This window comes from Talpa occidentalis, unplaced genomic scaffold (assembly GCF_014898055.3).
Source record: "Talpa occidentalis isolate TD23 unplaced genomic scaffold, MPIMG_talOcc4v2.1 talOcc4.9, whole genome shotgun sequence".
Taxonomy (NCBI): Eukaryota; Metazoa; Chordata; class Mammalia; order Eulipotyphla; family Talpidae; genus Talpa; species Talpa occidentalis.
In genome coordinates, this window is record NW_023605305.1 from 4,594,839 (window position 1) to 4,621,284 (window position 26,446).

The 26,446-nt window shown below is 60.5% G+C and overlaps 1 protein-coding gene across 2 annotated transcripts in view; it reads right to left on the minus strand.

Annotated features, from left to right (window-relative positions):
- Positions 1-2,407: 2,407 nt before the first annotated feature.
- The window catches only part of CTNNBIP1 (catenin beta interacting protein 1), a 34,008-nt gene continuing 9,969 nt past the window's right edge, over positions 2,408-26,446 (minus strand). For both annotated transcript variants that reach the window (XM_037498687.2, XM_054691073.1), the window contains exons 2-5: positions 23,044-23,129; positions 18,485-18,603; positions 18,031-18,121; positions 2,408-4,522 (exon numbers count right to left, since the gene is read on the minus strand). In XM_037498687.2, the coding sequence (XP_037354584.1) occupies positions 4,464-4,522; positions 18,031-18,121; positions 18,485-18,580 (246 nt within the window). In that variant the 5' untranslated portion in view covers positions 18,581-18,603; positions 23,044-23,129 and the 3' untranslated portion in view covers positions 2,408-4,463. The remainder of the gene's footprint in view (positions 4,523-18,030; positions 18,122-18,484; positions 18,604-23,043; positions 23,130-26,446) is intronic.

Genomic DNA, 26,446 nt, shown 5'->3' on the forward strand with positions numbered 1-26,446 from the left:
GAGAGGAAGTGTCTTTATTGGGCAGAGAGCGGCTTCGGCCTAGCCTGGGCCTCTGTTATCCTCTAGGAGAGGCTGGGTGGCCAGGAGACCCTCAGAAAGAGGACTGTCCCACCTTGCTCCTCGCAGACAGGGGGGTGTTCCCTGGGGCCCGCACAGCTCCCCCACCCCAAGCTGGCTCCAGTCCATGCACCCCCTTCCCACCCAAGTGCCCTGAGGGATCGATTTCCTGCTACAAAGGCCAGGTTCAAAGGCTGGAGCGGGAGGTTCTCACAGCTGCGGATCACCTGCGGGTGGCAGAGCCGCCTCATTCACTCTCCACCCTCCCCCGCCCGGGGGGAGGCGGGGGCTGGAACAAAAGGCCAGCTCCCTGCTCTGCCACAGCCTGTGGGCCTGAGCAGCCCAGTCCCAGTGGGGCGCAGAGAGGGGTGCATTTCTGGCCCCTTGCTCCAGGGAGGCAGACCGGGCTGAGGTTTGAACGGCCGGGCCGGGCGAGCTCTGCCTTCTTGGGCAGATCCCCCACCCCACTCCTCTTATGTGGATGGTTCTGGGGACCCCTCCTCCAACTCTGCAGGGGCTGGGCAGGGGTCCAGGGCCAGCAGCCCCGCCCTGCTCGCAGGCCCTGTGTGGGCGGCTGCTCGGTGAACCCCAGGGCTTGCCAGCCAGGGGCCACTCAGGCCGGCGGGGGCCCTTGCCACTGTCTCGTGTCGTTTGGGGCGGGCGTCGCTGTCTTTCTCTGATCTTTCCCTCAATGACTGTGACCTCCTTTCTGGAAGAGCGAGTGAGCAGGAAAGGTGGCCAACTAGCATCAGGCTGGATGCGCTTTGCCAGAGGCGGGATTCTCGGGAGGTAGTGAGCCCCCCGTCCCAGGAGGGGTTGCAGCAAAGCTGGTGAGCGCCTCTCATTGACGCTGCAGAGGGGCCTCACAGGCCCGGGCACTGGGGCTGCCCCATACCCTCCCCCACGGCGTCCCGCCCTGAAGCTCAAAGGCTTCGCTTGTGCCATCTGTCCTGGGGTTGATAGACCTGGAGCCTTTAGCACCAGGGCAACTCTTGGAAATAAAACCCCCAATCACTGCCACCTGGCCACTGAGCTTCCCGGACTCCGCACCCCAGACACTTGTGAGGCCAAGAACACCCCATGATGCCTCCTTTTCGGCACCCTGGACACCGCCTATGGCACCAGCCTTGCCACCAAGTCCATCACGCAGCCGGAGCTGATCAGGAAGCCCGTCACCCCCACCCCCGCATGGCTGGGGTCACCCTATCTACGGCCGGTGGTGGCCATGCTCATCACCAGCTCCCCGGATGAGGGTGTCACCTGCTGCCGAAGTTTCCTCCAACGGGCACTGGCCCAAGTGGGTGGCAGTGGCTTGGCCATCGGTGCTACCCAGCAGCCCTGGCTTATCGTTGGGGTCATCCTAATCCTCCTCATCACCAAAGTGCTGGGCCTCTGTGGTCTCAGGGTCACCCTCATCTGTGCCCAAAGCTGCAGATAGGATGTAAAGGCCACCCCTTCCCCATTCCAGAAGGAACAGCTTGGCGCACCCCGGCCAGCTGCTCCCAGGGTTGTAGATGTGCCATGTCCTCTGCCCACTGTCTGCTGCCCGGCCCTGCCCCCACCCGTGCCATGGACCTAGGGTGGCTGAGAGTGGTCATCTCTTCGCGGGTGTTTATACAGATTTGTCCTGTTCACACCAAGCTGCCCTCCGTCTCCGACCCTGCACTAGATTTAAGTAGAGGGTTGGGCTGTGGGGTAACTACTTGCCCTGAGACTCCTGGGGGGACCTACTTTCCTATACCGGGGCGGGGGACCCACCTCCTACACCCGGGGCTCTGGGCTGGGCCTCCAGGCCCCGGGCTCCTGAGCTCTTCTCAGATGTGACTGGAAAAAAAAGAAAAGGAAATAAAAGCCGTGAGTCCATGTATGCAGGGGGGGAAAAGCCCTAAAATGGGATGATGAAGGGTGGAGATGACAGTCTTAGAAAACGCTTTCAAAGCAAAAATTCCCAAAGCGGAGATGATTTCAGCCTCTCGACTTGAGTAACACAGCTGAGCGCCAATAAATCTCCCGTTTCTGGGATGAAGGGACAGGCGTTCCGCTCCATCTTCTGAGTGCTGCCTCACGGCGTTGGGGTGTCGAGGACAGAAGGTGACATCACCCCTGAAGATGACTGACCTTGGCCCATTCTAGGACCATGTTTTGAGTCTCTCCCGTTCAACTGGGGACTCGACCTCCCCGCGGGCCTGCCATGGGGCGGGGAGACGTGGGGAATCTGGTTGACCCCAAGCTGCCCTCCAGGTCTCGACCCCCAAGCTAGCAGACCTGGCTTTGTCTCTCCTTGTGCTGCTTGGGGGGATCCCCAAGTGCCCGCCCCCCACAGAGACAACGCAGCTCACACACCAAGCTATTAAAAATCTTTATTGTTAATTTCTTCTCTAACAGGTATATTTTTAGTTGAAATATGAAGCCACCGCAACACTTTCGCTTTTCTTCTTCAGAAGAGGAGACAGATCCAGCCTTTGTGGTTACAAGAGGGGGGCTGTGACCTTGACAAGGTCGGGCTGGGGCGGGAACACACGATCTGCGGGGACGTGGACTCCCGTGAGAGCTCCAGGTAGCAGGAGAGGGGCGGAGCAGCACGAGCCTCCACACCTGGTAACAGGTGCTTCCACCTGGGGGCTGGAGGGGTGGGCTGAGGAGTGTGTGTGAGTGTGAGGGTGTGCGTGTGTGCGCGCGTGTGTGTGCACATGCAGAGCCCCTCCCGGAGGAAGAGGCTCTCAGGCGCCTGCCGGGTCTCCTGGGGATCAATGGCCTCTGCTCATTCATGGTGACTTGGGCAGGGCCAGGGGCCGCGCGTGTGTGGAAGAGAATGTGGGTGTCCCAGCTGGGACCCTCAAGTCCTCCGTCTGGGGCAAGGCTCAGATGATGCTCAGAGCAGAGGGGGCCTGTCCACTGACCGTGGCGCCCAGCTCCATGCTGGCCATAGGCGCGAGGCCTGAGAAGGGGGACATTGGGTTGAGAGTCTTATCCAGGCCTGGGTGCCGGGGCAGGAAGGAAGAAGGAGCCTCGATCATCTGTTCCCCTCCGCCCGGGCTCATCAGGTCCTGTTCCTGCAAGAGGCAGGGAGGGGAGGGCAGGCGGGAAGACCTGGGGTTCCAAGAACACTGCTCTGCAGAGTGTTTCTGGGGGTCAGGCTGGAGGCCAGGGTTGGGGGCTGGCCTGGAAGGAGGACCAAGGCCCAGCTGGCGTCCTGGGGGCACTTTGTAAACAATGACGCTGCCCCTCCCAGGCTAGCTGGATAGAGACCCTGCAGAAGGCGGTCGGGGCCACAGGCCTGGAGCCAGAGACTCCGGCTGGCAGGACCCGCTGCCCAGGGCGGACACCACAGGCCCTCCTGGAGGTCAGGGGCTGGTGTGTGGACACAAATGCCTCTGGGGCCAAGCTGGGGCCTCTGAGTGGGTTCCGGCCTCCCGGGCAGAGGCCTCCGCTACACTGTGGGGTCCCACAGCTGGGAGCAGCTCCTGACCTTTACAGGAGCCCCAGGAGGCCTCAGGAAGTGGGATACGGAGGGGAAGGCTGCTCGCGAGCACCCCCTGCTCGGCCCAGCCAAGCGGGAGGGGCGGAGGGCACGGGAGCAATCCCAGCCAGGCCGCGGGAGGCCGTGGGGGTCACCGCGGGAGGCCCGTCACGGTCACCTCCAGGCTGGCATTCGGGGCAACACGTACCCTGGCTCTCGTGAGCCAGGTGCAGTCATCACAGCAAATGTGCCCTCCTGGGGGCCCCAGGGTCGAGCGGGACTGCAAGGAACAGAGTTGGGGAGCCCACGGAACCCCAAACACACTCTACTGAAAACCAATCAAATGCACAGAGCACGGGGCGGCCGCGACAGGCTGTGTAATAAACACCGCAGAGCGCACGTGGTTTTTCTCTCTTTTTTTCAAGTCAAGTGTAACAACCGGCGTCCCAGCCCCTGCGCTCAGCGTGCGAGAGAGAAGCCGTTGCTGCCAGCACCCCTGCGGCCAGTCCGAGACCCGTGCCCATCGCCTGCCCAGCAGCAGCCTTTTCCAGTTTCAGGGGCCAGCCGGGCCTCTTCACATCCCTAAAAAGTGACCTAAATGAAGCACCAGAGCTCGGGCAGCTTCCTGGGAAGCCACGTTCCGAGGCGCAAATTAAAAAAAAAAAAAAAAAGTCAGAAATAAAAATAAAAGGTTTCCATTGGTCAAGATTTAAAAATAAAAAGGTTTCTTCCTGCAGCCAATCGTGAGTCCATCCCTCCAAGCCCGCTGCGACCGCGCCACGGTGCCCCTCGGTGCCAGCCCCTCCGAGAGGCCGCGGGGGGTGGAAAGGTGAGGGGTGGGGGGGAGGGGAGGCGGGGCAAGGGGAGCTGCTGCCGCTCGGCGGGTGGGGTCCACGCAGATCTCGTGGCCCTTGCCAGCGTCCAGGGTGTGCCAAGGGGTTCGCCGCTACTGCCTCCGGTCCTCCGTCTCCGACCTGGAAAACGCCATCACCACGTCCTCTGCACCTGCGGGTCAGGGAGAGCGGACGCTGTGGGCCGGGCCCGGCGGCAAGTGCATCCACGGCAGCCTGGCGCCGTCGCGCGCCGAGCGCTTCTAGGAAGCCCTGGGCCCCCCTAGAGCCTGCCAGGGGGATGCCAACACCCTGCCGCAGGGCCGCCAGAAGAGAGGCTTGGGGTGGCTTAGGGGGCGCAGCTGAGAGGTGAGCAGGGGCGCAACGAGGCCTCCGGTCCTGGCAGGGCCCTGGCACCAAAGCCAGGGGCCCTTGGGAACCTTCCTTTGCCCTAGACTCGTCTTGATCCCTGGAGGCCCCTGCTTGTTATGATATTTAATAGCCACTCAGTCCTTCGCGCCACACCCAACACCTGCAGCACAGGCGGCTGGGCCCGGCCCGTGTCCAGCCCGCCGTGCCCGGGTCCCGCTGCCAGGAGGCCCATCACAGCCACCATTTCATTATTGTTGTTTCCACGCCCGGATCTGAGAGTCTGGTCCGGGCGATCAGGAAATCACTTCCTTTGTCTTGTTTTCCATAAGACAGACCGACACACAGCCAGCAAAGCTGGAGGGAGGAGGGAAAGAGTCAAAACCCCGGACCCCTCCCACCCCCAGCTGCTCAGGAAGGAAGGGGCTCACCAGGCCACCAGACCTTGCAGGGCAAGTGAGGTGACCCTCGGACCACACCCACCTCCTGGTCTAGCCCCGGCCCCTCCCCGGGTCCAGCTGTTTTCTCCCCACTTTCTCAGGGCCTAGTGGTGCCCTGAGCAGTAAGTCGGCTGCCTGCGGCCTTTCTGACACTTGTGCTCAGCTAATGGGGGCGGGGGGCGGGGGGGTAAGGGGATTCTCTAGGGGAAGAACTGGACCAGCAGACAGGAAAGGCCCCTGAGGGTGGGCTGGTATGGGGGTGCAGGAGGGAGCTTCTGGCACGGGAAAGGGAGTCGGGTGAGGACGGCATGACCCCCCACTCTTGGCCTGGTGTTGGCCATCTTCGTCGCCCCCACGGCAGCAGCCTCCTGTGGGCCTCCTTCCTCACCGCTCGGGCCCCGGAGAAGCGCAGGGCGCTGCGGGGGCCCAGCCCCAGGATGCTGAGGTGCTGCCCACACACCACCCTCCCTGGGGGTTCTGCTGTGACCACACAACTGCTAGTCCTCATAAGGTAAGTAAGCTTCTAGACAGGCGCTCAGATTTTTGGTTCCTTGGGATGGGGCTCCTTTGCTTGGGAAGCCCTACAAAAACCCCTCCCCTATCTTCTCAGGAACATTCTGTTCTCGCCTCAGTCCCAGGACCACGCAATTTCACTGCAGGCAGAATTTTCCTAGCAACCACAGAATCCAAGATTACATCATACCCTGCATGGCAGCCGGGCGGGTTACCTAACAGATGCTGGCTTTTCCCGAGCGCCACCTCCCCAGCCTGGCAAACGGGAGGGGCTGGTGGAGCCGTGCGAGGGGGCCGTTAGCAGACGCAGCCCACTGGTTTCTTTCCTCCCTGGCCCCGTGGGCTTTCTCACAGCGGCCTTGGGCCTCTGTACTGTGCTGCAGGCACAAAAATAGCACCAGCGGCCCCAGGAGGGATGTGAGGCTGCGGAGGGGAAGGCCGTTGGCTCTGCGGAGGAGCCTGCCCTGGGGACGTGGCCATGTGTGCACCTGCGCTGCTCCACTGCTCTGAAGGCGGGGAAGGAAATGACTCCTCAAGGTCACACGGGGACTCGGAGGACACCTATTCCACACAACACCTGAAGCAAAGCCTCTGCCAGCGTCCCACCTGTCCCGCACCACCGGCTGCTGGCTCGGTTCTGGGGGGGCCGAAGGCTGAGTCTCCCAGTTCAGAGCCCCGCATTGTGCTGCAGGAGCCGGTGTGGAAAGGGCCTGCAAGTGCCCTGCCGCCCTGCCTGTCCTGCCCCTAAAGGACTGTGCTGCTTTCCAGACCTCAGCACAGGGGTCTCCCAGAGCATTCTCTGACCCATCCTTGTGGGCAGGCCTGGCAGTCACATTCAACAGGGCAGGCCCGTGAGCCTGGCAGGCCCTGGCAAGGCTGCTGACTTCCCTCTCTTCTCCAGAAACACGTGCCAGTCATTGAACAGGAGGGAGAGCTGCTCGTTAGTTATGAGTCCACCACTGAGGGCTTTAGAGCCAGGGGTGACCTCAGAGGAGATCCCCAGGGTCCACACTTCTCCCTTATAGGCCACCATGTAATGGCTCTTTTGGGTGCTCTCAGTGTCCTGGAATCACCGGCTCAGAACAGAAGGAGGCTGCAAAAAAGCGGGCAGGTCCAGCCACGGCCTCCGGGCTGTGAGCTGGTTTCCCATCCTCTATTACAGACGACACCAGAGGTTCCTCTGCTGCAACTGTCTGACCTCTGACTCGAAGCTTCTACCAGCCCCTCCCCACCAGGTGCAGGTGACAGGAGAGGTTGGTCAGTCTCTCCTATTCCACACTCTCTGCCAGTCTATATTAAAATATAGAGTTAAAGCCAGATGAAGATACTGCAGACCACCATCTCCCAGTATCTCTTACAGATCTAATCATTAATCATACCTATGAGATGGAAAAATACTCCACAAAAACACTAGCAAACTGAATACAGTAACATGAAGAGAATTACATACAATAGTCCCTCCTTGTTCAACATTTCACTTTGTCGTTTCTTTCAGTCACCTGCAGTCAACCAGTCTGGAAATATATACCAAAGGTATTCTGACCACATTCATACAACCTTTATTACAGTATAATTGTTCTGTTTTATTATTAGTTATTGTTGTTATTCTATTTCTGTGCCTAATTTATGTAAACTTTATTGGGTCTCCCTGGTGGCCTAAGGGTTAAGTCTCAGCAGTATCACCACTACAACCTGAGTTCCATCCCCGGCCAGGGAGCTACCCACATGGCACAGCAGACCTCTCCTGTCTCCCCGCTGCTCCCCTCGGCAGTGTATTTCAGTAGATCCACCTGTTCTGCTCCCCACTCTGCCTCTGGGGAATCCTCTCACCCCCCGCATCTCTGGCCTGTACCCCAGTTCTTGTATGGATAAATAAATAAATATTTAAAAAGAGAGAGAGAATAAAGTGAAACTCATACTTTCAGCACAAACATACTACAAACTCCCAGTAAACGAGACTCAGTAGCACTGGTACAAAGGTAGGCGTATAGGTCAATGGAATAGAATTGAGAGTTCAGAAATGAATCCTCCTGTTTAGGGTCAACTAAATTTTCACAAAGGTACCAAGACAGCCGAATGGGGAAGAACTGAACACATGACGCGGGACAACCTTACACGGAAATGCTGAAGTGGACCCCTACCTCACACCATATGCAAAAATGAACTCAAAATGGAGCAATGATATAAAAGTTATAAACTTTCAGAGGAAAATATAGGAAGAAATCTGCCTGACCTTGAGCTAGGAAATGATTACTTAGACATGACACCCAAAGCACAAGAAACAGGAGAAAAACTGGGCTTGAACAAAGTTAAAAACTTTCATGCTTCACAGGCCGCCATAAGAAAAGTGAAAAGGCAACTTGCAGAATGGCAGAAAATATCTATAAGTCCTGCATCTGGCAAGACATTGGTATCTGGAATATACAAATAACACAACTCAATACCGAGAGAAAGTCAAGCACACCAATGTTTTCAATGGGCAAAGAACTTGAATATAGACATTTCTCTAAAGAGACAGGAATGGTCAGTGAGGACACGAGGAGGTCTGTCGTTATGGAAATGCAACTCAAAACTACAATGAGACTCCACTTCGCACCCACCAGGATGGCCAGAATCAACAAGACAATGACAAGAGTTAGCAAGGATGTGGACAACATGGAACCCTCCTCGGAGGGCTGACAAGCTGGACTGTCAGTCCTACAGCTCCCAGCCCACTGCACCATCAGTTTCCCCAGCTCCACCATCCTCTAGTCTAAACCCTCAGGGTCTCCCTGACCCGCTTCTCTCACACACACTCCTCATGCAACATGCCAGCAGATCCTGTTGACTCTACTTTTAAAACTGTCCTGAAGGAGTCACCTAACACGGCCCTCGTCCACTGCCCTCATGGACACCTTTTCCCTGATACCTGGCTCTGGTGCCTGATGGTCCACTCTCACACACCAGCCAGAAGGAAGTTTTTTAAAATGTAAGTCAGATTCTGTCCTTCCGTAACTCAAAACTCTCCAAAGGCTTCTTATTGCAAGATTTCTCATCACACGCAAAAGAAACTCCGCTAAATGCCACAGTGCAGCCGGCAAGGCCTAGCACGACCTGGCTCTGGTGCCTCTTGGTCTCTTTTTCCACATCCCTCAACCAGGGGCTTCAGGCTCAAGTCACTGGTGCCTCAGGACCTTTGCGCTTGCAGTTTCCTTGGCTTCAACACTCTCCCCCACTCCATCTTGCTCTTGGACTCACTCCATTCTCGAGAAAAACACCCCCGCACGCCACCACAACTCCTGAAGCAGATGGACAGCCCATGTCAACCTCGCACTGGCTGCAGTCGCCTCAGTAGCCTCAGCGGTACCCACAGAGTTAGGTCTTGATGGGGTATTTGTTTCTTGGTGATCAGGGACTTTGTCTTGTTCACTCACATATTCACACAACTCAAAACCGAGAGACAGCACCTGAGTAGGCTCCTGGGCCCAGGGCCTTGTGGTGCAGGTAAGGGACCTGGAACTCAGAAAGATGAGGGAGGCGGAGGGCCCAGAAAGACTCTCGGGTCCAGCCTGCATGACTATGCCCTTCTCAGGAGAAAGAAATAACTAACGAGCTCACCACACCCCAGGCCTGAGGCTGCTCAGGCCTCCAGGCAGACCTGGCCCAAACCTGCTGTCCCAGTGCGAAGAACCAAGGCCCAGGCTTTAAACCCCCACCAAAACAACCCTGGGGCCGGGGGGCTTATGGAAACTTCAACCTGGAGCCCAGGGCACTGACCTGGGAGAAGCCCTGGCACCAGCCTCCCAGGCCCCATGTTGTACCCTGACCTACTGCGCTGGCTCTCTGAACCCGGGCAGGATACCCAGCAGGCGGTCCCATCCCACGCCCAGTGCCAGCTTTGGCCCTTTAACAGAGTCCAGTCAAGGCACTGGGGAGAGAAAAATGACAAATATGCAAGAGCTTAAAGAAGGGAGCTGGCCCCTCGGAGGCGGAGACGACAGTGGGGCCACTGGTGTGTTTGCAAGCTCAGGGCATTCACGCCAGCAGAGCAGAAAGCCCAGCGCAGGCTCTGCCAGCAGCACCCCGCCCCCACGCCCTGGCTTTCTGAAGGGAATGAGCCCACTACAGGGGGCAGGTGCAGGGGAAAGCCCAAGGCCACTCAGACGCAACCCCCAGCGTCTGGAGACTCGCTCTCACTCCCTGAGGCCTCCGTGAGGCTGTCAAAGGTCTTCTCATTAAGACGCCCGGCACCAGTGCACAGCGGGACGGCCAGAGCCCACACCTAGCAGCTGCCGCCACGGCTGGGGCAGCCGCCGCACAGGACCGAGCACTGAAGAGGGACGTGGTGTGAGGGCTTCTGGGACGTGCTGACTGCAGCTCCTGCCTTCGTGCCAGCGAAACACCTGGGGCCCAGCTCCAGACTCTCCCCGCCCAGGGCAGGGGGCGGCTGGGAGAGAGAAAAGCCCTGAGGGCAACCCCAACAGAATGGACACCTCAGAAGCCCGGTCCAGCTGCCAGTCCCGGGGTCCTCCCCTCCAGGACACAGCCCAGCATGGAAGTCACTGGCGAAAGGGGGGCCTCCCAGGATGCTCTGGGGCCGGGGGCCTCTCCCAAGCCCCCACTCCCCTGCTCGCTGGCCGGGGCTCCCAGGCGGCTCCAGTCCCGTGCCCAGGCCCGGGTCCTCCTGACCTCAGGGGCCAACGCCGTCCTCACCAGGTCAAGGGCCGGGCCTGACGCGCACGTCTGAAACCCTGAGACGCCAGATTCCGTGGCCGCTGGAGGCGAGGCCCGGCGGGCGCGCAACACGGGCAAAGTCCTCAGAACTGCGAGGGGACCCGACCTGCCGGGCCCAGGCCGTCCTGCAGGGGCAAGGCTGGCCACGAGCTGTGGGGCGTCCAGGGCACTTCCCATTCCCGAGGTCGCCCCCGTCCTCCGCCCACAGGGCTCCAGGTTTGGGTCCTCGCTCCTCACCCCGGGAGTTCATTATCTTGTTGTCGACACCAATTTGCTGCTGCTCCCGCTCCCCAAACTACACCCGCTCCGGGGAGATGGGCCAGGCGCGAGGCTCCTGGATAAACAGGCTCCAGTTTCTCCTCCAAGGGCGTTTTCTCGGGGCTGAGGCTCAGGCACCCGCTGGACCGGGCCCTCCCGGACAAGCCCAGACGCGGGCGGCAAGTTCCCAGGGGGTGGCTTTTACCCAGAGACGCCATGACACAGTTGCCATGGGGACGGCGGCCCCAGGTCCGCCAGGGCTCTGCAGCCCAAGCAGGCTCCGGGCTCGGCGGCGCCGAGGGCTCCAGGCTGACAACCGCGGCATCGCTAGGAACTCGAGGCCGCGGAGCTGGCACAGGGGGGCAGAGGCCCTCCCGGGGTTGGGCTCCATGGGTACCCGGGTACCCCAACCTGGTCTGACCCTGCCCATCTGTGGGATCCAGGGAGGCCCCTCATTTCCTCATCTAAAACTGTGATGAACAGCACCCCTTCCCCCCCAGCCACACCTAATGGACCGGATAATGTCATATAGCATCACAGGCAGCATCTTGTGGGGCCAGAATCGAGGTTCTAGTCCCAGATATGCTCCCCCAAACTCGGCTCAGCGCCCACCCCTGCTGAGCCCAACACGTGTGCATGCGTGCATGCCTGCTACCCTGGGGTTGCTATCCCCCCCGGGAGGTGCTCCCTCTCCTTCCTCAAATCTCTGGTCCCCAACACGTAAGCTCTCCAAGCCAGAGAGCCCGGCTGTGCAGAGAAGAGATGGGATCTGGGATCTCCAGGGGACGTGACCAGGTCTTAGCTACAGTCCAGGCAGGCGGCCAAATTCTAGAGGGCACCAGATCCTTCCAGGGCCTTGTCTCATGCAGATTCCCAGGCACACCGGGCAGGGCCTGAGTAAGCAGAGCTGGGGAGGGCCTGGGAGTCTGCCTTTTAACAAGCGCCTTTGGTGACTCAGGTGAGGGGGTCTGTGGCCCACATTCTGAGAACTCCTGCTATACGCTGTCCCTCGCCCCCACCTCCAGCCATCGCCCCTTCTCTGCCAGAATTCTGAAAGAGCCCTCTGTCCTGCCTCCATTTCCTCCTCTCTCCTCCCCCGCTGTGCACCCTGGCTTCCAGCCCGGGCTCCACAGAAACCCTTTCGGGAAAAGTCACCACTGACCCTTTACAAGCCCAGGGAACCCTAGAGGGGCCCTGCAACCCCCCCTCTGCTCAGAGCACCCAGTATCCCCTCCACGGTCCTCAGGGGGTGCTCATAGGATACCCACCTCCCCTCACTGCCTGCTTTCCCTGGGTGACAGCGCAACGCCACGCCTGACCCCCGTCTCACCCTCACCTACTCCCCACTGTTGTCATTTCTGGAGGCTGTGGGTTTGGAGTGCGGGGTCCTTGGGTTCTCGGGATAGCTCTGACCCTGGGCCTAAGCTCTGGCCTGGCTCCACCCCTCCTGGACCCCCACTGGCACCACCCACTTACAGCTGTTCTGCCTCTCCACAAGGGTGCTCAGACCAGGCACCCCAACCCCCAACCCCCTGCCAGTTCTCAGCTCAAAATATCCTGCTTCCAGATGCTGGGTATCCTCTGGCACTAGCCTATCTCCCGCTGCTACCGCCTGCCCTCTGCCTGGGGATTCTCCCAGGAGGCATCCTGCACACAGCAGGGAGGAGGCCATCCTTGCCATCAGGCCCCAGGGGGCCCCCCACGGCCTCCAGAAGAAACTCAGCCAGAGCCCACTCAGCAGCCCTCACTGCAGAACCTGAGGGGGCCCCGGAGGCCCCGTATCTGCATGCTGGCGTCCTTCCACGGGCCAGGGGCTCCCTCAAGGCCCAGTGCAAACAGCGCCTCATCTGTGGCTTTTGAGGAGGGTGTCCACGGCCTCAAGGTGGCTCAGGGGTCTGTGAGTCCCAATTCTTCAGGCATTTATTCCTGCGCCTGGGCCCTGCTGAGCAGGCCGCCTGGAGCCAGGCGCTGGGCGGGCAGCTCCTCGGCTGCGCAAGTGCCCTCAAGCTCTCCCCTGGGGTGGGGGGCAGCCTCATCCACCGCCCCGGGAAGTTGGCCTCAAGAGGCGCGAGGGGCTTGGAGGCATCCTGTCTGGGTTCTAAACAACGGAACCCACTGGGCGGGGCGGAAGGGTCCAGCGGCCCCCCAGGCCAGATCTGGAGCCCCGACCTGGCCTCACCTGCCCACTCCTTCCCCGTCCTGGGCTTTCTGTGACACAGGATACAAATCCTGCTGGTTGGTTTTTCAATTTGATTCAAAGTATCTGTGATTTTTGGTTCAATTTTACCATTATTAGGTTACAGGTAATTCTCATCTAAGTGTTGATTAAAACTGAAAAAGATTAGCTTCCCACCCCGCAGGCTGGGATTCTCCCGGGCTGATGCCACTTCGGTCCAGAGTTTGTTACTGCCGGGAGCCTGTGGGAGAACCTCAGAGCCTCGCCTGGGGAGAGCGGGGACCCGGGACCCTCAGCAGCCAGCAGCCACCACATGGGGCCCCCAACAGGAGGAGCCTTTTCTGGGACTTAAGCTCTCCAAGGCTTGGGCTTAGCCGAGACCCAGCAAGGCCCTGGCTGAAGCTGCAGATCCCAAAGAAGGAGCACAGGCGGAGCCGGAGAGGGCGCAAGGGGGAAGTGAGGGCGCAGCGGCCTGCAGGGCGTGGGAGAAGATTCCAGGAAAATGCTCCATACTTGGCTGTAAAAGGGAACTGATCATGCCAGCGCCCCCACTGCCGGCCTGGGAGAGGGTCAAGTGGGGTGACGCCCAGAGGAGTGTGCTTGCCTGGCTGCTGTCAGTGCTGGGACTGGCTGGGCCTCCTGTGGAGCCACGGGGCCCTGAGGCTTGCCCATGACCACAGACATTTTCACAAGGTTCCCAGTGACCCTGAGGCCAAATGGCCTAGTTTAGATTCCCCCAAGTCAGCAGCCTGCACTTGGGGGGAGGGGAGCACAGTAGGTCCGGAGTGAGCCCTGCTGCTTCCAAGCTGGGAGGAAGGGCATGACCAGAGGGCCTGCAGAGCCACACTGCCCTGGGCCAAGCAGAGGCCAGTGCAGGCCCCGGGGCCCCTGAGGGAAAGCACTGGAGCTTCCTTAACAAAAGGGGCTGTGTCTCCACGGTGCCCCTCCCAACCCTGGGACATCTGGAGCCTCATGGTGGGGTGGGGGGTGAGCAAGGGGACCTCGCCAAGTAAGGATGATGGAGAAGTCTTTGCCAAGTGCCTTTGGGGACCTGGAACTGGCACCCCTGGGTGCACCGGTGTAGGGTAAATGGATGTGATCAGGATGTTTCTGCCATCCCGCCATTAGGATCAATGCTCGACACCTGAGGGCTTACACGCGTGCCTGATGGCGGCACCTGGAGTGTGGTGTGGGCGTGCGCAGGCGGGCACACCTGGGCCGAGAGACAGCATCTAAGTGTGGCAGCAGAGGACTGATGGCAGAGGGCTGCGCGGCGGCGTGCAGCGGAGACCAGCGAGGAGACCCCGAGAGAACGCCAGAGAGTGAAGATTCACTGGGAGCTGGGAGGCCCCCCTGCCTGCGCTGGCCCTGCCCGCCTTGCTACAAATGGTGTAGGAGGGTCATTAAAAGCCTGAAAAAGCCACTGAGGGCTCCGGGATGCTCCTTCACCCATCTGCCTGGGCCCATGGAAAACCTGCTCTGTGCCTTGCTGGCGCTACAACCCCCGCCACAGTGCCGGGGCAGGAAGTGCCTGGGGGTCTCAGGGGAGCCAGCAAGTGCAAAGGCCCTGTGGGCGAGGGGCTCAGAACAGAACAGCGGCAAACTGCCCCCCCACTCTCGCGCTGCCCCTCCTGAAATGCCATGTCAGCTGCCCGACTCTGGTAAAACACTGTCCTACTTAAAACGTGTGCGGCCCGTAAGCCTCTTCTAGAGTTTATCTTAAAATAAGTGACAAGGATTCAGACACGAGGGTGCTCGACCTTTGCACCCCTGGGCCACACCCAACGCCTCTGGGTCTTGGCCACTTCTCTGGGCGTCTCCAGACCTGTCTCTTCATTTTGAAAGTGGGGCTGGGGCAACACCCTCCCCCAGGGCTCCTGGGGAACTGGGAAGCCCTGGGACACCTCGGCCAGGAGCCCCGCCAAAGCAGGCCGCACGCGTGTGGCTGTTGGTGAAGTTAGTAGCCAGAAAGAAAAGCCCTGGGGGACAGAGGGGCTGGGGCCCAACTCTGCAGGCAGGCGCAGGGCCCGTGGGCGGCTGCTCCGTGCTCGCCTCTGTTGAAGGACACAGCAGAATTGCCACAAGCAAAAAGTGAATGTTAAGGGAGCAAGGGGTTAAGCACCGCCCTAAGAAGCAATCCGCAGCATCTGCAGCAAGAGTTCGATCCCTGACCAGCCAGGGAGCAACCCACATGGCGCACAGACCTGCCGCGCCCACTGCCTCCCCTCAGCAGCGTACTTCGTTCAGTCCTTCTGCCTGTTCTGCTCCACGCTCTGTCTCTAGTGAATTCTTTCACCCCCCCGCATCTCTGGCCTGCACCCCAGCTCTTGTATGCATAAACAAATAAATCTTTTAAAAAAAAAGTGAATGTTAAAATGGGCATTAAAATGTTTATACTGGATGGCCCTGGCTTTACAACGGAAATACTCGCCCATCTTTGAGAGGGGTTCACGCCGGGTGCCTGTGACCACGGCCGCACAGCAGATTCCACCCTGGAGCTGCCCTCCGTCCTCTCCCCCCCCCCCCCCCCGCCCCAGTGCTCTGCAGCGGCTATGCCCAAGAAGACACTGACGACCTCCTCCCTGAGGGAAGGAGGGTGCTCAACCCTTGCCAGCCTGCTCGGAGCCGCACTTCCCACCCGCCAGGCCACAGCTGTGCTTCTCAGCAAGGCCACCTTCCTGGACAGGCGCTGATTCCTGCAGGTGGTGAGATCCGGTTCCACAGTCCTGCCTTTCTGGGGGACAGTGGGCTAGGGGACCAGCCCCACAAAGAAGAGAGGGAAGCCACATTCCCAAACTCAAGGTTCAGATTTGGCTGAGACAGACCAGGAGCCAGTATGGGGAGCTGAGGCGCAGAAAGGGGGAGAGAAGATGGAGAACATGGCCCTCAGGTTGTGAACAGGGGTGGGGGAGAGTGTGTGCTGTGCGTCAGGAGGATGGTGGACACGGAGGAAGGGAGGCTTCCAGGAGGAGGCTGTCAAGGGTCTCAAACCAGCAGGGGCCCAGCAGGTACCACTGAGTACCAGGAGGGGGCAGGCCCATGAGGCCCTCACTAGGCTTCTTGGAGAGGCCCTAAGGTTCAGGCCCATGCACCAGGGCACCAGCACCTGCCTGGACCCAGTAGACCTCTTTGCTGAGGAAAGATCAGGGGGCTGGGAGGCCAGGGCATGGGCTGGGGCTCTGTGATGGAGGGATGCCCAGCCAGTTCCCCTGACAGCCCCCGGTGCCAGATCTCTCCAGCCCTGGAGGGAAAGTATAAACCTTTAGACCTGGTGGGGGGCAGGACCCCACCAGAACCCACGCCAACTGCTCACCCATGGGTGGGTGGGGCAGCTTCAGGCTTGGGGGTGGGGTTTGTGGGTGTAGCTGGAACCACAAGGGTAAGAGACTTGCATGGTGAACAGGAAGCATTTGCTGAGAAACGGTGCCACCTAGTGGCAGGAGGAGCTTATGCCAGGTTTTGCGGGACGCTCATGGCCATCACCCCTCAGTTGCTCCTGGTCTTTGGGGTCTTTCAAGTTGGTGCACTGGAAGCAGTGGTCCAGCACTTCTGCCACCTGGGTGGCACCTGAGCCGCCTTGCGGCGCCAGCTGAGATTGGCTCTGCTAACAGAGAAGGTGGGCAGACCAGACCTACTTGGCCTGGGGCTTGCCACCAGCCTCCCCAGAGATGCCCTCCCCAGTCCAGCTTCCCCTCCAGGAGGCCCCTTCCTGGGCGGCGGTGGGGGTGTGTGTGTGTGTGTCAGGTCTGAGGGTGTCTGCCTGCGGGGATCCTGTGTCCACAGCGCCCACGCGCCAAGGCTCACTCCTGCTTGCTCAAGCCCGGTGAGGCCACTGAGACCCTCACTCAGCAGAGCTTGTTTTTATCCTCAAGGGGTGGTTTAGCTACGTGAGATAACGGAAGTTCCCTTAGAACTACTTCTAAGAACTTTTGTTCTTATTACAAAACAATGTAAGTTCAATGTCAAAAAACACTATTCTCCCCAAAATGCGTGAATGGGAATGTCCCCCATGCCTCTACCCAACTCCATTAACAGCGTGATAATCCAGCCTTTCAGCTCTCTGCCCCCCCCTCGACACGGGCACGTGCGTGTACGTGCTGCTATTTCTGTGCTGACACAGGTCTGTGACTTATGATGATTACGTTCCATCACGCCTTCTACCGGAGACAGGGAGGGGGACAGGAGCCAACCCAGCAGCTCAGAACCCACAGCTGTGACCCAGAGCCTATGACAGAAACCCCACTGGGTCCCGGTAGAGAAAGGGTTTCTCCCAGAAAAGCGGGGGACAGGCCTCCCCTCCCTGCCCCTCTCCAGAGAGGGCACAAACAGGCGGCTGCGGGAGCGCGGCAGGGCAATCCTGGCAAGGGAAAGCTGGGTCCTGGGGATGCCCCACACGAATCTGCTGAGTTGGGTGCACAGGTGGGTCAAGCCCAGGGTGCGCCAGACCTGCTCCCTTCCTCGGCCACCCCATCCCAAGACGCGCCCATGGCAGGCACTCTGCTTCTGGAAGCCGCGCATACCTGGGCACGCCCCAGGCCCAAGAGCTCCGGCCAACAGTAACAACTGAGTAAGCACAGACGGACCAGACGGAGACGGGGCTGGTCAGGAGACGGGGCTACAGCGGCAGATGAGCCTTCCAGAAAGGGGGCCACCCAGCCCCAGCTGCTCCAAGACAGACGCATGCCCAGGGCCCTGCCCCGACCCCGTAATTGGCTGCGCGACTTTGTGCTTCCGAACCCCAGTTCCCTTCCCTGTTAAGAGAAACAACACGACCCGCAGCTGTCCAGGCGGACTGAGCGCAGCGCCTGCAGGCGACTCACCTGCTCCCACCACCACCCTGGTGACTGGCAAACTGCACCCAAGAAGCATAACCCTCATGGGCACACAGAGACCGCCAGGACCACGGAGCCCCCCTGCCATGGCCAGGGACACCCCAGCCATGTGGAGCCCGCCCAGACCCAGCCCAGCATCCAGGCGGTTTCACACCTCAGGAGAGGGTGCTGGGTGGGCACGGATCAGGTCTGTGGCAAGCAGAGCCTCTGCAGTTACGGGCTCCCCAGACACCTGCAGTTTTTGCTGTTACAGGTCTCTAAAGGGGTCCCCCCCGGATGAACCAGGCTGGAGACCCTCGAGGCTGAGGCTCCACATGGAGGCAGCCGGGCTCTGTGGAGGTGGCTGTGGCTGGGCCTGCTGGGCAGGCCGGGAGGGACTCACCCTGGTCGATGGAGTGCGGAGGCAGCTGGCTGAGCTGGCTGCTGACCACGCCCGCGTAGGTGCGCAGGAACTCCTCCTCGCTGGCCGTCAGCTGCCGGGACAGGCTTGGGTGAGTGCAGGCCTCTGTTCCTGGGGCCTGACCACCCCCACCCCCGCCCGGGGACTGGGCCAGGAAGCCTGCGGATCTGGCCCTGGGAGTGGATTCTGGGTAGCACAGGATCAGGAGGAAGGCACGGGCCCCTTGCAGAGCCCCCCACGCCCCCCAGCTTCATGAGGAACACCCCTGCACACCTGCCCTGTTGGTGCCTGTCCTCGCCTGCTGGAGGATACCTCCAGGGAGAGGAGCCTTTCGGGGGGAGGGGAAGGACTGAGCCTTAGGACAAACATATCTGCTCCCCCACCAACAACAGCCCCTCTGCTCTGTGGCCCCAGACTGCGGCTGCGCTGCACTCACGTTCGAGCCCATCTTCCTCAGCATGAGCAGCACCCGGACCTTCTGCTGGATGTACATCTCCTCCGGACTCTTCCCGGGAGCCCCCTCGCGGTTCATCCCCTGGACAGCTCTGGGGACCCCTGCAGAGCAAGAAGAAGTCCCGGGGGGGGGGGTCGGTCAGGAAGGACAGCACGCCCCTTGATACAGACGCATGGGGTACTGGGCAGAAGATGGCAGCCACCACAGCACTTCAGCCCTTTTCTGAGAGCCTAGAGCGGGAGAGTTGCCTGGTCCCCCCAACATTCACTGCCCCTCCTCCCCACCAGCTCCATTCTAGAATGGTGCTCTCATGGCCAGCCCCCTGTGTGCGTAGTGCTGTCGGCCTGAGCTGACCCAGCCCTGTGGCCATCTCGACCTTCCGGCTGCGCCACCCACCAGCCAGGTGCCTGCAATAGCCACGATGTGGTGCTTGGAGCCCAGAGGGTCTGGGGTTTTTGAAGCAAGCGATTTCCAAGGAGCAGTGACGTGGCTACAGGCGCTGGCTGGGGTCTGTGTTTGGAGAAGCCGTGAAATCAGCTCCCTGCCCCCAAACACCAAGACGGCTCTCTCTGCCAAAGCCCCTGCGAGTTCAAGAGGCCAGCTCCTGGGCCGGGCTCCAAGGAGAGTCGGGAGTGGGCAGGGGCGGCCACGGGGCCCTCACGGGCCCACCCCCCAAAGAGGGTAGGCAGCAGCTGCGTCCAGGTGCAGCAGGGACCCAACCTGAAGAAAGGTGCCAGGAGAGAAGTCCCAGGGTCTCCTCCCTCGAGGAGGAGCTGGTGGGGAGGAAGCCAGGCGTGGAGGGGCTTGAGTTACACACTTATAACTCTTGGCTGAGTCAGAAATAACGCAGCAGCTGGTGGGGGCGGAGCCTCCGCAGCCCGGTGCCAAGGCGCTGAGCCCAGAGGGCGAGGGAGCTGGGCTGGCAGGCCGGGAACACGCCTCCCCAGTTCATCCCTGGGGGCTGCACGCCCTGGACCTGGAGGGCTCCTGGGGACGGTGACCCGCTAGGCAAAGGGTGGACTCAAATATGCTGGGGCTCCTGGGCGGCAGCACCCTCCTGGGGGTCCAGGTCAACTGCCCAGTCCCCAAAGCTCTCAGCCCCTAAGCCCACATGGCAGGCTAGAAGCTGGCAAGCTGGGGCCTTGTTATTAGCTGGACGCTGACGTGGTGGGGTCTCCTTAAGAGCCTTCCCGTCAGCTTCCTCCCATCACCCCCTGGCTCAGAAGAGGACCTCATTAATAACTGGTAGCTAGCAAAGCGGGTAAGTGGCTCAAGGGGCAGTGCCGCATCCCCTGGGGCCAGGCCTGCAGCGCTCAGACAGCCCGGACCTCCTGGCACAGCTGAGTGAGAAGTTTGCTCCCAGGAATCACTTCCCACACCGCCCCCTTTCTTCCTTCGCGCTCTGCCCCCCACAAGTAGCCAGGATGAGCTTTTTGAAAAACCAAGACCGGTGACATCACTCTTAGCTCCAAGCTCCTCAGAACACACTTTCCCGGAGGCCCCCGAGCCCCAGCCCCAGCGGCTGGCTCTCCCTCCTCGCCCCTCATCCTCCCCCGGCCCCCAGGCTGTTTCCCTAACATGCAAGAAGCTCCTCCCCAGCAGCCTTTGCACTGGTGTCTCCTCGCCTGGCACTGGCTTCTTCTGACTCTTCTTCTCATTCAAAGATGCCTTCTGGGGTGTCTCCTGACGGGGTGACCGAGACCCAGGCAGGTTCAGTGCCCCAGGCCCTCGGGGCTGGAAGGCCAGGGTGTGTGGCTTCGTGCAGCTCTCCTCCCACAACCCAGACCCAGCCCGGCTTGGTAACTCCTGCCTGTGGGCTGAAGGGAGCCTTCGGTGTCTAGCAGCCCCTCCCGACAACAGCCATGTCAATTTAGGGCCACATGTCATGGTGTTGAAAGAGCGCAGTGACCAGTGCAGCCTCCGGGACCAAAGCTCCTTTCCTTTCCAGAGCACGCTCGTTCCTGAGCAGCTGTGGGGCTCAGCGATCGTGCTCCCGGGACGTCTGAAATGCCACACGGAGCCCTCAGACTAGGGCTTCCAGGGTCACAATCTTCAGGGCTGTCCAGGGCAGGTGGCTAGTGGTCAGCGGGCCTCCCTTGTGACAGACAGGCTGGAGGCAAGTGACCGGCCACTAGGTGTCGCCACACACAAAAGAACCAGAGTGGCAGCAGGTGCCCCCCCCTCCCGCCCCCACTCACCTCACCTCCCCAACAGGCCCATCTGGTCCAAGCCCTTATTCTGAGCCCACAGTCACAGGCCACACCCCATTCTCAGGCCCTGGAGTTAATATTCATGCATTCAGGGACCATTCAGGGACGGATCCACCCAGGCAAGTTTTGCCAGGTAACGCAGGCCCTCGGGAGGTCTGGCTTTCCAGTGCTTGCTTCCCCACCTCACCACAGGCCCTTCCTGACCAGCCAAGCTTCCTCCAAGACAGACAGGGGCACAGAAAAAACAGGTGGGGAGAAGGAGGGAGAGAGGTTACCCCAGGTTTCCGTTTTGCAGCACCTCGCCCAGCCCAGCAAGCTACTCCCCACACCTGCACAAATGGGCATCGCTCCACCGCCTCCCGCCTCTGTAGCCTTGCATGCAGTGGTTTTGGGGAGGTCATGCCGCCCCACCCCTGGGCCTCGGGAGTCCTCTGTGTGTGACGGTCTTGCCAGGTTGCCCCCAACTATGATGCGTCCCCAGCAGACTGCTCCCTGCCTGTCTGTTCTCTCCTGCTGAAGATCCTGTCGCTTCTGAAACTCCTGGCCTCAGATTTTCCAGTTCTGGGGGGAGCTGATAGCCTTGATGCTGACGGCGGGACGCATGGTGGAGCTGGGCGGACTGTGGCCAGCAGCACACGCTCCCGCGCTTCCCGCTCCAGCGCAAGAGGCTGGAGCCTCCTAACCGCTCCTCACTCCACCCTAAACACAACCCACACCAAGGGCATCGACGTGGGGAAATGCACGGCTGAAGAGGATAAACCATGATCAACCCAAACAACAGCGACACGGCAGCTGTGACGTCCCACGTATACTAAAGCGCATGCTTGGGTTGGTGCCCGTCCAAGCAAACGTGCCATTAAATTTTCATCACTGTCCCGACAAGCATCAGATTAACTTCACTTAAGAATTCTCCTCCCCTGTAGGGATCAAGAACTGGGCTCATTAGAATGTGTCTGAATTACATAAGCCCACACTGCGACTAATTTGGAAACACTCATTATTCACGCGGTCATCAGCCATCAGCGCCACAGTAAAGAGGCTTCTCAATTATGGTCTCCGGGCTCAGCCCTATAAACACCCTGTCGTCTGCTTCCATTCTGGAGCCTCCGAAAATCTGAGTGTTAACGACCCTTGTCGGAGGCAGGCAGACCTGCTCCCTCCCTGAAGACAGCACCATTCTGGAAATGGACTTGGGAACGGCACCGATAGCCAAAAAATGGCAAATGGTGAGAAGCAGCAGGCACGGTCAAGCACCAGGTGACTGGAGAGGGGACAGCCTGCAGCTGAAGAGGAGGCCAGAGATACATGTGCAGGTGGAAAGTGGGGGCGATTCCAAATAGTCACATCTGACCCAGGCAAATGCCACCAAGGGACCTGAGGGGCATTCACCACAGACACAGAGATACCGCCACACTGCCCTGTGGGTTCTGAGCCCACATCCCTGTTGAAGGAAGGCTGGCTGGTGCAGGACAGTGAAGAAGGGGTCCCTAGCCACCAGGGAGGATGCAGACAAAATGACAGATGTGGCCGTGGCCTAAGAAGCCGCCATGTTCTCTGGGAGACACCCAGGCCACACGGGAGAGACAGTCTCCTGCGCAGCCTGGGCAGTGCCCTTGTCTCCACTAGCATATGCCCTCCAGCTCTGAAGCGCTGATCTCACTTTAGAAGAATCGGGAAGGTGTGCGGGAGGGACAGGAGAGCAGGGCTGCCAGCTGCTGCACGCAGCCATCAGGACGCTCATGAACAGCTCCGAGAGCTGCCACCTTTGACAGGCATGAGCGGGCGTGAATACTAACAGGCACCTGCGCGCATTTGTATATAACCTCGAAGCCAATGCTGTCTGAACACTCCCGTTCCTATAAACCAAAATATGCATTTATGCCCTGGGTGGTCTTGCACCTGCTTGTGAAACCCCGAATAACCTCACGCTGGGCTGGACAGCAGGAGGTCCTGGAGGGACGCACACCCTCCCCGCCAGCCAGGCCTGACCAACTTGCCCTCTACTAAAGGAAAAAAAAATGATGATTCATTTTAAATGCTTATATTTTAAAATGCACATTGACGTCTGTACAATGTTTAAATCACATAAAAATACAATCTTAAATAATTGCAAGTAATTGCATGGTTCATAGATTGCCTATAAAATGCCCGTTCAGAGGCCGTACACACCTCAAGGGGCTAAGAAGAGCAGCAGAGCCCCTGCCCTCCCCGGGACGGTGGGCAGAGTCAGGAGCCAGCTCCCTTCCCGGTTGGCCCTCGAGCAGTCCGTGAGGCCTGGCAGACACTGCCCCAGGGCCATGGCACCACACGTCCTTCCCCTCAGGTCCTTACCTGCTCCTGGAAATGAAGTTCAGACAAACAGGTGCTGGACTGTGACGGGGCAGGCTGTGGTCAGGGAGAAATAGGCAGGCGTGGCCCTGTGGAGACACAGAACAAGGGTCAGGGGCGGGGCTGGGTGGAGCCCCATGGCACACGCCACAGTAGGGACACGGAAGGCGGCAGGAGCCAGGAGAGCGGCTTTGCCGTGGTCCAGAAAGACCTGTGTGTCTGGCCTGCCCAGGAGCCTGCACCAGCACCTCTAGGGGAAGGTGCTGAGGCAGCTGTCCTTGCCTGTCATTTCCGGTCCAAGCAGGTCACACACACCCTCCTCCTCCCTGGGCTTAGTCAACTGGTCCTGTGTGAGCCAAGCTCAGAGACGCGCGCAGCAGCACACAGCATGAATCACTGTTCAGCTGATGGGCAGGAACTGTGGGGAGCCCCAGCGCCCCACCCAGCAAACCCCAGCTACCAAGCAGGACCCGCCTCTCAGGCCGCCCACGTGCACTGAGGCTTGTGCGGGGGTCAGTATTGGTGATCAGGTATGTCAACACGAATGGACATGCGGGTACAAGTCATCGAAGACTCTGGCCACGTGTCCACTGGCCCCGGGCACACCTCTTCCAGGGAGCTCGGCCTTGCTTCTGCCTACACGTGACCTCATGATGGGGTGCCCTGCAGGCTTCTCTGGCAGGAGCGCAGTCGGGTGGGTGTCAGGCACAGGCAGGGCTCCAGGCAGCCTGCCCTCCTGCCCCAGGCAGCCACCTCCTCCAGGCAGTCCTTGGCATGCATGCATACAGGTGGACTCCCAGCTCTTAGCCCTGCGGCCTGGACAGAGGTCCAAGGAAGGTGCCCACAGCCTCTCTTCCACTTTCCTGGGGGTTTCTGCAGGGAAAGCTGTGCGCTCACCCGAGGGGCTGGGAGACCGGGGTTCCAGAGCAAGTGAGATCACAGACGCCTCCCCCACAGGCACACACCACGCTAACCTCTGGGTCTCTGATCTGCCTCTCCCTCTGGCCTGCGGAGGGCCCTGGGGATGGAAGTCGTCACCCACCGCTGCCACCCCCTCCACCTGAGACTACCCCCCAGGAACAGACCCTGCAGACCATGAGAGCAATTAATTACTCTTTTATTTCCCTGGATATCAAAGCCCTGAAATACCAAGGAACCCTGGGGAACTTCCCACCCAAGTCCCCACATTCCTCAGGAAGAGATGAAAAGACACAGCCTCTCCCTCCGCTGAGGGGCTTACATTTCCTCAGCTACCACAACAGCCAATTAGCCTCCCACTGCCTACAGGCAGGCCCCCCAGAAGCAGAGAGGAGCTGTGTGCTGGACTCGTAGGGGCCAGGGTCCTGGAGTCATGGCCAGGGGTTTCACTGGCCACCTCGTGGTCAGGTCAGGCCCTCCAACTTGCAGAGGAGGAAACGGAAGCTCAAGGCAGTGGCGCCCAGGGCCAGTGTCGCAGCAAGAGTGCCGCGGCCAGGTTGTTTTCGGTTCTGCTTCCGGTCGATGGGCTGTGCAACCTGAGGTTCGGCCACTGCCCTCTGGGCCTCTCACTTCACCATTTGTAAAAAGGAAATCACAGCACACACGCCCCTCCCCCCAGCAGGCACCTTGAGGTCAGGGCTGGCTCTGACCTGCGGCCTGGGCTCACCAGGGCCCCACGCCTGGCTCAACGCTCTCCTGTCACCATCTTGAAATTCTGAATAATTTTTTGAACAAGGGGTCTTGCATCGGACCCCACAGATTATGTGTTTGGTCTGGAACGAGAAAAAAGCAGTGGAGGCACTCTCAAGCCCGGCCCTTAAGTAGAAGCTGCCTGGCCTCGAGGGGGAGGTACTGAAGCCTCCCCAGGTGTGCTCTGTCCACGTCAGGCGCGGGAAGAGGAAGAGGTGGCCAGAGGCCAAGGGAGCCCCACAGCACACGGCCAGCGGAAAGCAACACCGACGACGGGCAGGAGGGAGCCAGGGAGATGGGCCGGGCGGAGGCGCCAGCACCTCGGGAGGCCGACAGCATGGGTCAGCCAAGCGCCGCCGCCGCCCCGGCAGCGGGCAGCGGAGGCAGAGGGAAAAGACCGAGGCTTCACCCCAGAGAGGGGGCAGGCAAAGCTCTACGAGGACACAGGGCAGGGGCCAGCTGCCGAGGCCTCCGGGGCAAGACCCTGCAGTGGGGCCTGGAGGGAGAAAGAGGACTCTGTCGGCAGAGGGGCGGGCGGGCCCTGCAGGCACAGGGAGCAGGCGTTCTCCGAACAACTGCTGAGCGCTGACGACAGGCAGGCCTGTGCCAGGCACGGAAGACGCACTTGAGGAGAAGAGCCGCGGCCCCTCTGTGATGAAGGATGAGGGGCAGCAGGTCCTCGTCAAGTCAGACCCAGTAACTGCATCCTCAGACACAGAAACAGGGCGGGGGGTAAGCGCAGGGGCCCGAGGACACAGCTGGGGGCTGAGCTCCCCCGGAGGCCCCATCAAGGAAGTGTTGAAGCAGGGGAGATTTAGCCTCTGGGAAAACGAGGGAGGTGGCGCTGAGGCCTCGGGAACCAGGCGAGAGGGCTCAGGGTGAGCGGGCACTAGACCAGGCAGGTCTCTAAGGTGGGCGAGGAGTCAGGAGAAGCCTGAGTGGCTGCGGCGTGAGAAGAGATGGGCAGAGGTGGGGGGAACTCCCAGCCCGCCAGGCGGGAGCAAGGGCTTGGCCCGGGCGTCCCAGAGGCGACGGTGAGGATGGGAGGTTGGGCGCACGGGCCGTCGTGCTGTGTAGGAGCCTGGGCGCCGCAGTGGCTGCGGGAATGGGGGGGGAGGTCTGGCACATGAGGACTGCCCGGTGCACTGGCAAAAGCCCGAGCACAGCCTGAAACGGCTGGCACCAGACCATGTGTGCACAGAGAAGTTAGGGGAGTCCGGAAGCCACAGGGCTCCAGCCTTCAGATTAAGTGGGTGCTGTGGGGAAAGGGCCTGAGCCCTGTGGACTGGATGGGGTGTGGGGCTGGGTGAAGGTGGGAACTGGGGAGGCCCGCTGCAGACAGCGCACACGCCGGGGCCCGGCCAGGGGCCGGAGATGGCCCAGGACAGAAGGCTCAGCGGTGCGTCCTGAGCCGCTCTGCAAGGTGGGGCGTCCCGCCCGCCAAGCACTGCGACCTACTGAGCAGGGCGGGCGGCGGCGAAGGGCAGAGTGTGCGGGCGGACGTGACGCCGGAGCGCAGGTGACGAGGTGGAGAGGCCACAGGTGGGAGACGCCTCGGGAATGTCAGGCCCAGGAAGGGTGAGGTGAGGTGCCTGCAGCAGCCAGGCAAGGAGAGGAGCAGGGAGGGAGGCCTGCTGGGCGGGCCGGGGGTGAGGGTGAGGCGGGCTGCTGAACTTCCCCGCGTGGGAGAGCCGTGTGGCCACGTAGCAGAATCAGGAAAGGAACTTGCCAGGCTGAA